Here is a 15,156-nt window from a genome sequence, read left to right as displayed (position 1 = left end):
TCTAGCCACATACTACGAAAAATAGAGACATTTATGGAAGAAGATACAAAATACAAGAAACACTGTACGTAGGACAATGATGCCTCAGTCCCCTTCACAGTAGGCACCTTGGACCTCACACAGTTCTTCCAATCGCCATCAGCTGCCCTGTTTTATTTTCTTGACTCTCATCGATGATCTGAAATCTCTTCCCTTTCAAAGGTGATTTTAGTTTTGGCAAAAGTTAGGAGTCACAGGGCGCCAAATCAGGGCTGTAGTAGGACTAAGTCACCCTGGCGATTTGAAGACTCTGCATGAGACATGATGCAGGAGCAGGTTTGTTGTCATGATGAAACTGCCACTCACCAGTTGCCCATAGCTGTGGCCTTCTGAATCATCCAAATAATTTCTGCAGAGCAATGTTCAAGCTTAATGCAAAATTTGATGCAGCTTCATTGCTCTACTCAGTCACTTTGAATGCAATGGCCACACAGTACATATGGTCACTCAATATCATCTACAGCCCCCACTGACTAGTACAGTGAAATTTTCATTGTTCACACATGCTCATTCCAGTCCATTCTCCTAGGCTGTCAGGTTATATCGTTATTGCTCAAACTGTTCTCATGTTAACAATGGTTAGACTTTTTCTGGATAGACCTCATATAGCAGGCCATTCAGAAGCACAGGTGACTGTGACTGCTGACTTGTGACTGCTGTCTGAAATGTGTTGTGTATAGTGGAGGTAGTCTTTTTTTTTTAAGTTTTTTTAAAGATTTTATTTATTTATTTATCTTTAGAGGGGAAGGAGAGAGGGAGAGAAACATCAATGTATGGTTGCCTTTCGTGTGTCCCCTGCTGGGAGTTGGCCTGCAGGGAACTGGCCTGCAACCCAGGCATGTGCCCTGACTGGGAATCAAACTGCGATCCTCTGGTTAGCAGGCCTGTGCTCAATCCACCGAGCTATGCCAGCTAGGGCCTAGAGGAGGTAGTCTTGAAGGAGTAGGTGCTTAACTTGTGAAATTTCCGGTACTATCTCTGGTCAGATAGTGTTAGAAGAGTTGAATTATGGGATACCCAGCTGGTTTCCAAGAATTACTTGGTGTGGAGAACGTCCCCCCAACCCTGTCCCCCAACCCACCTTGCACCCATGTTGGAATTGGTACTCAAATCTCAAATGGATTAGAGAACTTCAAGGTCCATTCTAGTTTAAAAGCATTCATATTTGGAGCTCCTGAGGGTAATTACCTATTGCCCCTCATATTTGTGCATCGAGTATGGTATTTGAAGTGCTTTCTCCAGTGTTAACTTCCTTGCTCTGCTGTGAGAACAAGGGTTATTATTTACTATGCCTTCCATGGAAACTTAAACAGGTCCTAAGAAAAAATTATTTGGAGAAATATGCTGGTTCTTAACCTGAATTCCATAGCTACTCTGATAGCTGTATAGTGATATGTCATTGCAGTTTTCATTAGTGCTTTCCTGATGACTAATGATATTAAGCACCATTTCAAGTGCCTATTTGCCATCTGTTTTCTCTTCAACGAACAGCTCCATGTTTTTGGTCATTTTTTAAGTGGATTGTTTATTTTTTTACTGGTGAGTTTGGGAGTTCTTTATAGATATTGCTGCTTTGTTGGATATGTGGTTTGCAAATATTTTCTCCTAATCTGTAGCTTATTGTTTCATATTCTGAAAGGGATCTGTGACATAGTAAATGGTATTGATTTTGATGAAATCTGGTTTATTTGTTTTTCCTTTTGTGGATCATTTCTCTCTTGGGTTATTGCAATAGGCCCACTCTTCTTTCTGCTTCTTCCCTTGCCTCTCAAATAGCCTTTTCTCAAGAAAACAATGAGAATGACTTTTATGTAAAATGCAAATTTTCGCCCAAAAGTCTCCAAGCTTTCCATGTTACTCAGAGGAAGAGACACAGTCTTGACAACAGCCTATGTGGTCGGTCCCTCATGATCTCTGTGATCTTATCTCTTCCTGTCTTGGTGCTGACCACACTGGCTTCCTTCATGATCTTCAGACAGGCCAAGCAACCCCGGGTTGAGGGCTCCAGCCTCTTCATTTTGCCTGGAACATGGACCTCTAGCTCTAAGCTCCCTTATTGCCCCCCAGTCTCACTGACATGGGACCTTTGTAGTGAAGATTTCTGTGACCTCCCATTTAACATAGAAGTGGCCTCATTTCCTATAGCCCCAAATTCAGGTTCTTGCTTTATTTTTCTGCATGGTACTTGTCAACATCTAACCTACTCCATATGTCACTTATTTTGAAAAATTGTCAATTTTCCCCTAAATTAAGCTCCTTGAGAGAAAATATTTTTATCTGTTTGTTCATAAATGTTCAGCTACAGGGTCTAGAGAGCCTGGCACACAGGAGGGACTCAGTAAATATTTACAGAATGAAGAGTGAATGGAGAAAGGAAGAAATGATTATATAAGTCCCAGCCTACCTTGCATTTGCTGAGATAAACCCTACAGTCCCAGCTTGGAGAACCTGGGCTGGTGTCGCTGGAATCATCTTTTCTTTTCTGAAGACAGGTTCATTTCTTTTGGGAATTCGGGGGTCTAAGAAAGATGCCTTAAGGACCATTTGCCTTGGAATGGTGGAATTAGAATTTCTAATGAAATTTCAACTTCTACCAAAGTAATGGTTCCCAATGGTTACTAATGCTGTTCGTTGAAAGGCTGATGGGAACATTATAGTGGAGGGACAAAGCCCACAGCACCTGAAACCACTGGTATGTTTAAACGTCATTAAAAATGGGGCAATTTTATGTGCTTCTTGTTGTGATGTAATAGGGCAGTAAAATAATGTTGCAATAATAAGAAATTGAACTAAATATAATCAATTTTTTAGATTTAATTTCATGTTTATAAGGAAATACCGGTAGTAGGGGAAAACCTTAAATGATGTTACAATTGACCAACTGAAATTGGAAAATTCTACAGGATAAACAACTTAGTTTCTTTAACAAATAAATAGCAATAAAAAAGGTAGGAATGAGGGGACTGTTCTAGGCTTAAAGATACATTGACCAATTGTAACATATGGAACTTGTTTGGGTATTGAAATCAATGGACCAGGTATAAAAAGACATTTTAACACAGTTGGAGGAAATTGGGTATGGCTTGGTTATAAATGTTATGAAGAAATTATGGCTAAATCTGTTGGGTGACATAGTATTGCTGTTATGTTAAAAAAGTTTTTGTTAAAGATAAATACTGCTACATTTAAAGAGCAATCATATAGTGCCTGACATATGCTTCAAAGTCCTGCCCCTCAAAACACCTAAACTAAATGATCAAAAAGCAAAGTGTGTGTGTGCATTTGTGTGTATACAGAGCAAGAATGACAGAATATTGATAACTCTTGAAAATTGGGCAATGGGTTCATTAAACTGTGTTCCTATAATACAATTCTCTTTACTTTGTGTTGGAAAATTTCTACCACAAAAGGGTTTAAAAAAATCTTCTTTTCCCCTTCTTTTCCTGGGATTTTCCAAGAAACAGGAAGGTTAATCTCACCAGCAAATCTTCACAAGGCTGCATTTGTCTGATCTGTACTCTCCCTGTGCCGGTGACGGTAAGATATCCTGTGGTGCCCTTTCAAATTTGGACACACATCAGTCTAGTGGGTATTCCTAATGTTAGCAGTAACTTCTAGGAGTTTACTTCCCCCGTATACACCAGACCACCCATTGCATCATGGCCATTGCCTCAGAATGAGGTGTCTTTAATTTTAGGTTGGAGCCAGGAGGATCCAGGTGGTTCACCACTTATAATTGGTATAAATTTCACCCCACAAGCAGAGTTGTGCAGGAAACAGTATGACATTATTTTTATAAGTGCCCTTCATTTGTATTTTAAGCATTGATTCTGCAGGTGTCCAGTTTGGAATTTCACCCATTCCTGTTTGGAAAACACAGAGGGCCTGGGTCCTGCGAGTGATGTATGGTCACTGTTTACTAGAGCACACAGTTGTAGTTTTGATGTCAATCAGCTTGGTTTCCATGCCTCGTTTAGATTGGGTGGTCCCCTTGCTGTGGGTGGGACAGGTTATCAAGATTCTGCTTGCATGCACCATACACCCATGTTCTCTTGGATTTTCTATTTTTTAGGGGCACATCTACCTCCCCAGCCACATTGGGAAGCCTCTTCTCTGTGATCCCTACACATTTCTTTCTGACTTAGTTAGCGCCTCTTAACCCTAGTAGGGTAAGAAGGGATTGTCTAACTTCAAAAGTCCTGCCTCTGTGCTGTCTGTGCCCAGGCATCCTTCCTTTCTACGGAGTCTGGGGTTTTAGAAGCCAAGGCAGAGGTTACCAGCATGCCATTACTGCTTTCAGCCTGGCCGTGCCCCTCCTCTGGCTGATAAACACAGAGTCTGCTACCCACTTGAATGCAGAAGGGAAAGGGTGGAATAAAGGGAGAAAAGAAAAAACAATGACACAGGAACAGATTCACATCTCAAAATATCCTGCCACCTTTGAAAGATGCAAGAGTAGGATTCATGGGAGAGGTTCCATTGGGAAAAAGGAATTGTTTTTGAAAAAGGGGTGTGTAAGTGGCAGAGACTATTGAGTCTCAGTCCCCAGAATGTTTTGATGTCATCACTGAGGTCACAGAGTTTTGTTGTGGGCCCAGCAACCTTTGCACCTTAACAGCCCTGTGTTGTGGTGAACCCTGGGCTGTGCTGTGGGTTCTCTGAGGGGTCTGAGTTCTTCAGCCCTGTAGGAGACTCAACTATTTTCATTTGTACTGAATCATTTCAATGGACATGCTGAGAGCCAAGAAGGGCCGACCTGTAGGGAGAAGGAGGAGCTGGATGTTAGGCATCTTCTAAGGGACTCTTCTACTTGGTACTATGAAACGGCAACAAAAGAGGAAACATTTGGAAGATAAAGAGTCCCAGGAAACTGGTGAGAAGGGAGGAGGTATGCACTGGGCAACTTGTCTGAGGCCCACGGGTGGCTGCTAGCCTGAGCTTTCTTTGAGAAGCTGGGACCGAGGAGAATATATAACCTGTGAAGTGGGCAGGGGAAACTCGATGTTGGCTGATGCTGCCGTGTCCATCCCGAGGGTCCCCACAGTGTGAGATGGCACAGAGAGGCCAGATGTCCCTGGTAGATGGAAAGTCAGCCCTGCCAGTCTGAGCACTGCTCTCCTGGGGCTGCTCAGGCCTGGTGCTACGTCAGACTCCGACCCAGCTGGGGCTCCACTTGCAGACTCATAGGTGCAGCTTTTCTCAGCCCACTTGTGCCTTCTGTTCTCTCTATTGGGTCTTACCCTGGGGTCACTGGGCAGGGGTTGTAAAGGTCGCTGCTAGAGATCCACGAGTTGCTCTGTGCATTTGGCCCAAGAAGATACAAGAAGCCCAATGACTTAAAGGACATGCTGAAAAACACCTTGAGGAGTGAAACACCTGTTTGAAAGGAGATTGTTTTGTGAAGGCATCATATTGAAACACGGAGATTTTGTTCCTTTAGCCAGAAGAATTGACCAGTTAATCCTTGGGAGTTTGTGAATCCACAGGTGTGGGCTTCCCAGAGGTCAAGGGGAGGGGAGGGCCTTCCAGAGACTGCGACCAACTGGGGGGGGGGGTAAGAACTGTTGTCAGGGCCCTGTGGGGAGCGCTGAGAGCTGTGGATATACTTCGCAGACCAGGCCACGTGGCGACTGTGTCCATTAAATGTAAACTAGCAGCTTGCCCTGACAAGGGGGGTGGGTCACATGTAGGAGGTGGGGATCAATGGAGCCCATTGCAGAGATCCAGCTCTAGGCTTCTGACCCGAACTGGAGCCCAGAAGCTCCTGTGAGGCCCAGGGCCCTGAACACAATAGGATGAGCCCACGGAGGCCTGGGCAGATTTTGAGACAGTAGCTGGGATGGGATGGGGAAGGCAACGATTGCCCCTGCCCCTTGCACTTAGGGTCTTTTTGTCTGTGTGTGTGTTTGGTGGGAGCCGTGGGGAGAATATGGGCAGAGTGCTCATCGGATGTGCAGTCTGTGTGGTAAGGCCCCTGTCATCGTGCTCGGTACACGTCAGAGTGTATTCAGAACTCTTGAGAAGGGTGTTCTATGAGACAGTTGTTCATAAGCACACGTATACTCTGATGGAGAAAAATTGCACATCTCCACACAATCTTTTTTAAAGCACACACAGAGCATGTACATACATACACACATCACTCCTATACTATGTTCACATATGACCCCCGTGTGTGCTGTCCTCTCTTCCCACACCAAACTCTGGAGGTTGTACATATGTCTATAACTCTACTTATATCTAGTTAGAAATATATATCGTATCTTCAACTATGATACAAACCTGGCTACCCCCAACTATCTCTAAATGCCTCTATAAGAACCGGTCATGGGTCACATACACCAATCACACAACACCTTGTGTAGTAATACCAAACCCACTTTTTACAAACCATCAAAAAACCTAGATTCACCAAGTCTTATTAAGGTTGCTAGATATATAAAATACAGAATATCTAGTTAAATATGAATTTCAGATAATATACATTTTTAGTATATGTATATCCTAAATATCATAACCCAAATATTGCATGGGAATATTTACACTAAAAATTATTCATGGTTTATCTGAAATTTAAATTTAACTGCTGTCCTGAATTTTGGTTTGTTAAATCTGTCTACCCTTATGTGCTTACTACCAGCTGACATATCATATTCTTCCTGTATTTCTATTTAGCGTCTGTCTTCCCTTACTAGAATTTTTAGCATTTTTAGAGCCTAGAATAGTGGAATAGTGCCTGATACACAGTGATTGTTCACTGCATATTGTAAATTAATGAATGAATGAGTGAATATAGGCCATACAAACCAGACCGTATAATCAGGCCACACAGTCCTGAGCTATGAACACAAATCATACACACAAACTTTCCATAAACACAGATAGATATTTCCACACTGTTCACCACACCAATCTTCCCCCCTTATCAAATACTTAGCTGATACACATCACTCTCACACTTCTGACATATTCACAGTCAGCACTCATGCCTGCATTCCCAACAAGACACTAGTAAAGTAATTATTGGTTATAACTAAATACTGGAGTAACCACTGAGAACCGGAGTCCGAGGCATGGGTATTCACTGCACCTGAAAGAAGCCAGCCACTCAGTAAACACTTGTTGGATGAGTGAATGATTCACAAACATGCCCAACCGGCCACATGACTGAGGCTTTCATCCTTTCTCAGGAATCTCCAGGTCACGAGAGGATGCTCCTCAGCTTGGATTGACCAAAGTGGCCAAAGGCTGTGGCGCAGGGGCAGAGGAGGCCTCCTCTGCCTCCGAATACTTCTCCTGTGTTTCTTCTCCGAGCAAGCTCATCCATGGCGGTCCAGGTGTGGGCAGGAGGCACATAGGTGAGCCTTAGGTGAAACCCAGGGCAATTGGACAAGCCTGGGGAAGATGGTAGAGCTGCCAGGAGAGCCTGGACATGAGCTCCCTGTGGGAGTGAGCCCTGGTGTAATCATGGTGGGGAATTTAGGGCGTCGGGGCCAGAGAGGTCGGGGCTCCAGGTATAGGGCAGAGGGACCAGATTAAGCACTTTCAGAAGAACGTGGAAGCTTTGCCTTTACCTTTGCTTCCAGAGAAGGACAGAGTTCCTCAGCAGAGGCCTTCAGCACGGGAGTGGGGCTGTCAGCCCAGGCCCACACACCTCACACGTACAACCACACTCCATGCACATCCATTCTTAGCACGCACACAAAACCCAAACACATGCCCCAAAGTGCCGTTCTCCAATACCACAGCCCACATTCCACAAATAGCACAGCAGTGACATTAAAAAGTCACACCCTTCTCATAGCACACACCCCACCAATGTTCCACATACCACAGCCCTCACCTCCACATACAGACACCCCTTCAGTGTGCCTACACACACAAATGAGAAGCCTACAAATGACCCCAGATACACTGCCCATAGCATGAGCAACAACCACCAAGCTCATTACACACCTACCCCCCACCATAGTCCCTCGCCCCTATAGCCCATTCATTCTTGTTCCCTCAGCTTCTGGCAGGCCCCACGCACACTCTTATGTTTCTAATTTCCTTTCCTAGGAATCCAGAAATCACTTCAAGACAGTCCCCAGCCTAGATCAACCCTAGCCCATGCTCAAGAACGAGGGGAGACTGCTCCCCTCTCACCACATGTCTCCTTATCGTCCCCTTTATCTGATAAGACCTGTGCGACCTCTCGGAATATGAACAAAGAGGAAAGGGGCATGAAAGTGTATTACATGCAGGTACAAGTGAAAAAGGGTGTAGCTGTTTCCTGGGAGACAGAGGCAACCCCAGGGTCACTAAAAAAGAACCCGATGGTGGAAGAAGTGAACCTTCCTGAGAATGTACGAGTAGGTACTCCCCCCTCTGAGGTGTCCACCAGAAACCTCCTATGTGACAGTGAGACCCGAGAAGAGGTGAAAGAGCATGAAGAGAGAGGAGAAGCAAAGGGCCTGCCAGGATTGCCCATAGTCGAGGAGATACCCAGGGCTAAGACACCTGACTGGCTGGTGACTATGGAGTCTGGCTTCAGGTGCATGGCCTGCTGCAGGGTCTTTCCCACCTTGAAGACCCTCCAAGATCATGTGCAGTTAGGGATTAGGGAGGGCTTCAGCTGCCACGTCTTTCATCTCACCATGGCTCAGCTGAGGAGCAATGTGGAATCAGAGAAGATCCAGGAGAAGGAGGAGGAGAATGATGAAGAGGAAGAGAAGAAAGAAGAAAAAGAAACTGAGGGGAAGCAGCCCACAGGGTAAGACCTTCACATGAGGAGGTCCTGGAGCTAATCAATGTCCAGGCTGTATGTTTCATTCTCCAAGGGACAGGAAGTGAGCGGGGGCCACAGCTGCTGAGGGTGCTGTGCCTTCTCCCAGCCAGCACTGCCTCCGGTGCAGCGGCAAGCCCCCCAGAGAGAGTTGGGGGCTGTATCAGGTCAGGGAACAACTGAAGGGTGGGGTCAGGGTGGGAAACCAGGCCTCTTCTAGCCCAGACATTTAATAAAAGTCATGACTGTAAGTGGGAATTTATCCTGAGCTTTTTCAGTTCCTGTGGGAAGTTCTGAGAATGTCCAAGGGCTAACAGAGCACCTTTCTTCTGTAACTAAGGGTTTTCCTGTGTTTTGGTTTCCACACAGCAACTGAGATTCCAGGCCAGAAGATCCGGGAACACTTATCTTGGGCGAGGTAAGGCCTGAGGGCAGCATGGTCTTCTGAGCTCACAGCATAACGAACGGCCCAGAGGAATCTCAGGGAAGGGACCACAGGGCTGCACTGCTTTACCCGGCGCCTCTGCAGCTGCTCTGATGCGTGGCATGCCAACGCTTCCCGGGACTTGACCTGCAGTGATTTATTGAGAAAGTGGAGAATTTTGACAGGAGTTCNTGTGTTTTGGTTTCCACACAGCAACTGAGATTCCAGGCCAGAAGATCCGGGAACACTTATCTTGGGTGAGGTAAGGCCTGAGGCCAGCATGGTCTTCTGAGCTCACAGCATAACGAACGGCCCAGAGGAATCTCAGGGAAGGGACCACAGGGCTGCACTGCTTTACCCGGCGCCTCTGCAGCTGCTCTGATGCGTGGCATGCCAACGCTTCCCGGGACTTGACCTGCAGTGATTTATTGAGAAAGTGAAGAATTTTGACAGGAGTTCTCCCACAGTCTCCAGGATTGACCCCCAGGGCCAGGAGTGGTCTGAAGAAATCACAGGGGCTTAGCAGGACTGGAGGTTTAGGGCTGAGAGCCTTCGGCCTGAGCTGGGATCTCACTATGGCCTGTGGACATAGTCCCTTGAGAGAAAGTAGAATGTGTAGAGGGAGCTACATGAAAATGAGGTTGGTCATAAGAGGTCTGGAAATGTTCTAGAACCTTTAGTTTGCTGTAGTTGATCTGAGAACACAGTCATGGTGGTATGCGTGGCCTCTGAGCTGTAAGACAGAGTGAAGGGTCACTCTGACTAGTAGGGCTCATATTGCTCTTGTCTTTTCCTCCTTCCGTTTTGTTTTCTCACTTCTAGGGAGAAGAGAGGACCATGGAGATAGCGGCAGACAGAGTGCCAGTGGTGTGGAGGAAGATATATGTTAGCCTAGTGCTCAGGCTAACATATAAACATATGCAATAAAGGCTGTTTTCCAAAACTTTCCTGGATATACTCATTTTTGTAGATTAAACTTTTAAATATTTTAAATGATCATTTTGAATTATAGTTTATGTTCAATATTATTTTGTATTTGTTTCAGGTATACAGCACAGTAGTTAGATAATCATATATAATACTTTACAAAGTGTTCCTCCTGATATTTCTAGTACCCACCTGGCACTATACTTAGTGGAAACATCAGTCTTATCTCATCTCATCTTATCTATACCCACCATCCTTTTCCAGAAGCAGCAGTATTCATCCTCTTGGGATTGATTAGGCTTCTGTGTGACTATGTTGCAAGGCTGTATACCACCACAAGCTACACTGCGTACAGATGGAGCATTTGGAAAGTAGCAGGTGCTGTGGGAGCCCAGATCTAATGGGTCCTGACTGAAAGCACTGAGAAGGGAAACTACGAAGGCATGGAGGGCAGTCTGCATGTCTCCCAGGGCAAAGGAGATATTTCTCAACTTTGAAGCTGTCCATAGAGCAGGTACCTCCTGAGATGGTGACACTTTGTTACAACCCTCAAAAAGAGGTCACTGGACAACAGTCAGGAACTGGGGGAAGAGATTGCTACATTAAGAGTGTGAGCCAGTGAGCTCTGATATTTCCAGTTCTGACAGTCCTGTTTTAACTTCTAGATTAATTCTTATTCTAGACTCTCAAGATTTTGATGCTGTCACCTCTGAACTTCATCCTCACACCACCTCTACCACCCACTGGAACTCAAGGCATCTAGCAGGTACTGAAGATGCATGAGGTTGTCCATTGTCTTAAAGGTAAAGGAAAGCAATGTGTTTTTCTCATTTGAATAAAGGGTCAAAGCTGAGATTTAGAGGAACTAAGGGAAATAGAAGGAAGTAGTTTCCTAAGGAAACTAAGAAAATTATTAGAAGGAAATAATTTGAAGTTCAGAGGTTTTATAAGTTTAAGTAGAATAAGGTGTAATTCCAAAGTCCCATGGATTTTTTCCCCAGGATGTGTAGGGAGTCTTCTATGGGGCTTTATTGAATCAACAATAGTTCCAGTGGTCTGGTGTTGTCATTATTATTTTTGCAATAATAATAAACCAGTGTCCTAACTGGTTTCATGCTTCCCAGTCTCTGCATATGCATATCTCTTTCTTTAAAAAAAAAAGATTTTATGTACTTATTTTCAGAGAGAAAGGGAGGGAAGGAGAAAGAGGGAGAGAAACATTGATTGTTTGCCTCTTGCACACCCCCAACTGGAGACCTGATCCGAAACCCAGGCTTGTGCCCTGACTAGGAATCGAACCAGTGAACTTTTGCTTTGTGGGACAATGCCCAACCCATTAACCCAAGCTGGTCAGGGCTATATGCACATCACTTGCCTCAAGATGCCTAGTGCTTCCTTTAACTGTCATTCCAAAGAGTTTAGGATTTGAGGCTTATGCTAGCTACCCTTTCATACTCATTCTCTGTCCACCTTGGCTATACTCTGTAATCTTCACTTTTGTTCCTTTTCATCTGCTGTGGAACTACCAAGAATTATCTCTTTCTCTTTTCCTGGGTCTCCATCATTTCCTTTCCTTTCCTTGGAATGTTTGACTTCTCTCTTCCATGGGCTGCTTCAAACACCTCGGGCTTATTCCACATCAGTTGGTAGGATATCGGTTATGAAATGAGGGTTCTCACTGCTGGTCCTGCTGGGATTGGAACTTCCCTGTAAAGCCTGGAGGGGTGTAACATGAGGCTCTGCAGGCAGGATTCAGAGTGTTGCAGCAAGCTCTTAGTATCTCACAAGAACTGCACTGACCAAGAGGTGGAGAGTTGAAGCCTGCAGCTTGAATGCTTTTCCAAGATGACTGCACACATCTGTCACACCAGATCCTCTCAGTGGGGCCACTGTCAAAGCAAATTTTGAATGAGACTTTGAGTCTCTGCTCAGAATAAGGTATTTCAGAGCAGTTTGAAGGATTCTAGTAAAATAGATGTAACTGAATTCCCTTCCCCGAAATCAGCTTAAATGAACTGGAACAGAAAATGAAAATAGATAGGGGTTTCTCACAAGGAAGGAAAGGCCACAACCCTTGCCACACAGGCTATCTGGGAGGTGCAGCCCGGTGGCTCCCCCCTGACTCTGAGTTTCCCAAGTGCCTGTGTTTGGGAGTGGAGGCTGGAGTCAGTTGTCCAGTGCAGGCTTGACAGTCTCGAGATACCGATTCTGCTACTGGACATAATGTCCCTAAAGCACATTTTCCTTGTCCCTGGTCACACTGATCTCTCTTCCTCGATATTTCCCTCCTTTTCTTTCTTACCTCCAGTGCAGGGAACAGATTTATTATTTGTTCACAGAAATCTCTACTGTTCTGCTGCAGCTTTTGCTTTCAACATTCCGAAGCCAAGATTTTTTCTTTTTTTCTCCCTTAATTGTACTCAGTTTTTATCTGCCTAATGCAATGAACTCAGAGTACTTAGCTGACAAGATGGGGGGAGGGGAATCTAGGAGCAAAAAGAAATAATAAAAAGTATTCCAGTTAATTTTTCACAGTATTATCCAGTTATATATATTTAAAGTTTAGGAGTAATATAGAAATATTGCCTTCATAAAAACCTCATATGATATTAAAGTAAAAAGTCCCTTTTTATAATGCTCCAACTTCACTCCCAAGCCTATTTCTTTTTGCAGAGATTTTTTTTTAAAGATTTTATTTCTTTATTTTTAGAGGGGAAGGGAAGGAGAGAAGTGTCAATGTATGGTTGCCTCTCGTGAGTCCCCTGCTGGGAACTGGCCTGCAACCCAGGCATGTGCCCTGACTGGGAATTGAACCGCGATCGTGTGGTTCTCAGGTCCAAGCTCAATCCACTGAGCTATACCAGCCAGGGCCTTTTGCAGAGATTTTTACTGTTAGCTGTGTGGTTTCAAGACCTTTGGTCCATGCATTTAAATACATAGGTGTTTTATATATGACATCTAGCTTTATAGAGATTTTTGATTTAAAAATTATATCTCTTCTAAAACCAACAGTTTTTACTACTGGTCAAGGTGGCAGCATAGGTAGATACAGCTTGCCTCTTCACACAACCACATCAAAATTACAAGTAAAATATAGAATAATTACTACTCAAAATGGTCAGAAAATGAGTTGAATGGAAGTCTGACAACTACAGATTTTAAAGAAACCACATCCATCCAGCCTAAACCAGCAAGCGGGTGCCATATCTGAGACTCCATCAGCCTGGCTAACACTATTTTACCTGCCTTGGAGATCCCCAGAGACTCTGCCCCACCTGGCTTGTGGGCCCACCCAAGCTGCTTTTTCATATGAATGTCTGATCTTGGCTCGTTCTTCACAATGTCCTAAAATCCTATTCAAACAAACAACAGCTGGCCTCAGTGAGCCCCAGGCCCAGCACTAGCAGCAGCCAGCCTAGTTTCACAGCTTGGCTTCACCTGGGAATCTCCAAGCCCAGCTTGAGTAGCATTAATCTCAGATTGTTTTATATCCCAGGAAGGGTGCCTGGGAAAAACACAGATGGGGGCTGACCTTGGTCTGCACCACCCAGCAAACACCAGGACCAGCATGTCCAGTGGACACTTATAGACTGTGTTGAACATCCACCACCCTGCCCCTGCACAGCTGGTACTTCACAGAGGGTAGAGGTTGGTGGTAAGTGATCACAGCCAATCTTTGAAGCTGACTGGCTTGGGTAAATCCCTCCCATTAACTTGTTAACAGCAACCAAATCTGAACTATAAGAAGAGGGTATACTCAGCCCACACAAAGGGGGCACCTTGAGTATCCAGCTTGGGTGATAGGGGAGGCTGTGTCACTGGACCATATAGGACACCTGCTACATTAGGCCACACTGCCAAGACACATTGTCAAAGCAGCTCTACCTAATACTTAGAAGCAAACACAGGGAGACTGCCAAAATGAGGAGATAAAGAAACATGGCCCAAATGAAAGAACAGATCAAAACTCCAGAAAAAGAGCGGAACACAATGGAGATAAACAATCTGTCAGATGCAGAGTTAAAAACAGTGGTTATAGGGATGCTTAAAGAACTTAGTGAGGACCTCAACAGCATAAAAAAGATCCAGTCAGAAATGAAGGATACACTAATTGAAGTCACAATTTACAGGGAAACAGTAGCATAGTGGATGAAGCTGAGGATGAAATCCATGACATGGAGTATAAGGAAGCACAAAACAACCAATCAGAATGACAAGAAAAAAGTACAAAAAAATGAGGATAGCATAAGCAGCTTCTGAGAAAACTGCAAGAGATCCAGCATTCACATCATAGAAGTGCCAGAAGGAGAAAAAAAAGAGCAAGAAACTGGAAAGAATAATGACAGAGAACTTCCCTAATTTGGTGAAGGAAATAGACATACAAGTCCAGGAAGCACAGAGAGTGCCAAACAAGATGGATGTAGAGGTCCACTCTAAGACACATCATAATTAGAATGACAAAGGTTAAAGATGAAGAGAGAATCTTAAACCTTTTTAGACCTTTTAATTTTAAGTAATATATTTTATTTTCTTATTTTCTTGCATTTTCTAATTTATTATTGCTAATATAGAGAAACTTGATTGATTTTTAAAATTTATTGATCTTGTATATCTGCCTTATTGAACTATGTTATTAGTTTCTATTAATTTATGTGTGTATTTCCTGGGGTTTCCCAGACAAATGATGATATTAAATGTAAGTAATATATTCTCTGGATAAATTTAGTTCACTTATAATGTATTTTATGATACTTTAAAAATGCCTATTAACCTTTTTCATACCTTTTTTAAATTTCCACCCTCCCCAGACATAACCAACATCAAAGATTTGCAAATATCCAGTCTATGTTTAATTATTTTCTTGCACATATATTTACATATATACACATATATGGATCCATAAGCAACATGTAAAATTGACTTAAATATTTACATAACTGTTATCATAATCTAACATATTTTTTCTTTTTTAACAGATTCAGTTATTTAATTATGGTTT

The 15,156-nt window shown here is 43.7% G+C and overlaps 1 protein-coding gene across 2 annotated transcripts; it reads left to right on the top strand.

Annotated features, from left to right (window-relative positions):
• Positions 1-4,857: 4,857 nt before the first annotated feature.
• On the top strand, positions 4,858-8,798 carry FAM170A (family with sequence similarity 170 member A). Of its 2 annotated transcripts, XM_037029366.1 has the most exons (3): positions 4,858-4,927; positions 7,230-7,370; positions 8,101-8,798. In XM_037029366.1, exons 1-3 carry the CDS (start codon positions 4,858-4,860, stop codon positions 8,796-8,798), a joined length of 909 nt encoding a protein of 302 aa, XP_036885261.1. The 2 variants fall into 2 exon arrangements, with proteins under 2 accessions (XP_036885261.1, XP_036885270.1); XM_037029375.1 differs by lacking the exon at positions 7,230-7,370.
• Positions 8,799-15,156: the final 6,358 nt, after the last annotated feature.

Source organism: Sturnira hondurensis, unplaced genomic scaffold (genome assembly GCF_014824575.4).
Source record: "Sturnira hondurensis isolate 20B ecotype Veracruz unplaced genomic scaffold, ASM1482457v3 Scaffold0001509, whole genome shotgun sequence".
In the NCBI taxonomy this organism is placed as follows: Eukaryota; Metazoa; Chordata; class Mammalia; order Chiroptera; family Phyllostomidae; genus Sturnira; species Sturnira hondurensis.
The sequence above is the reverse complement of the archived record's forward strand: the minus strand, read 5'-3'. Positions and strand labels throughout refer to the sequence as shown.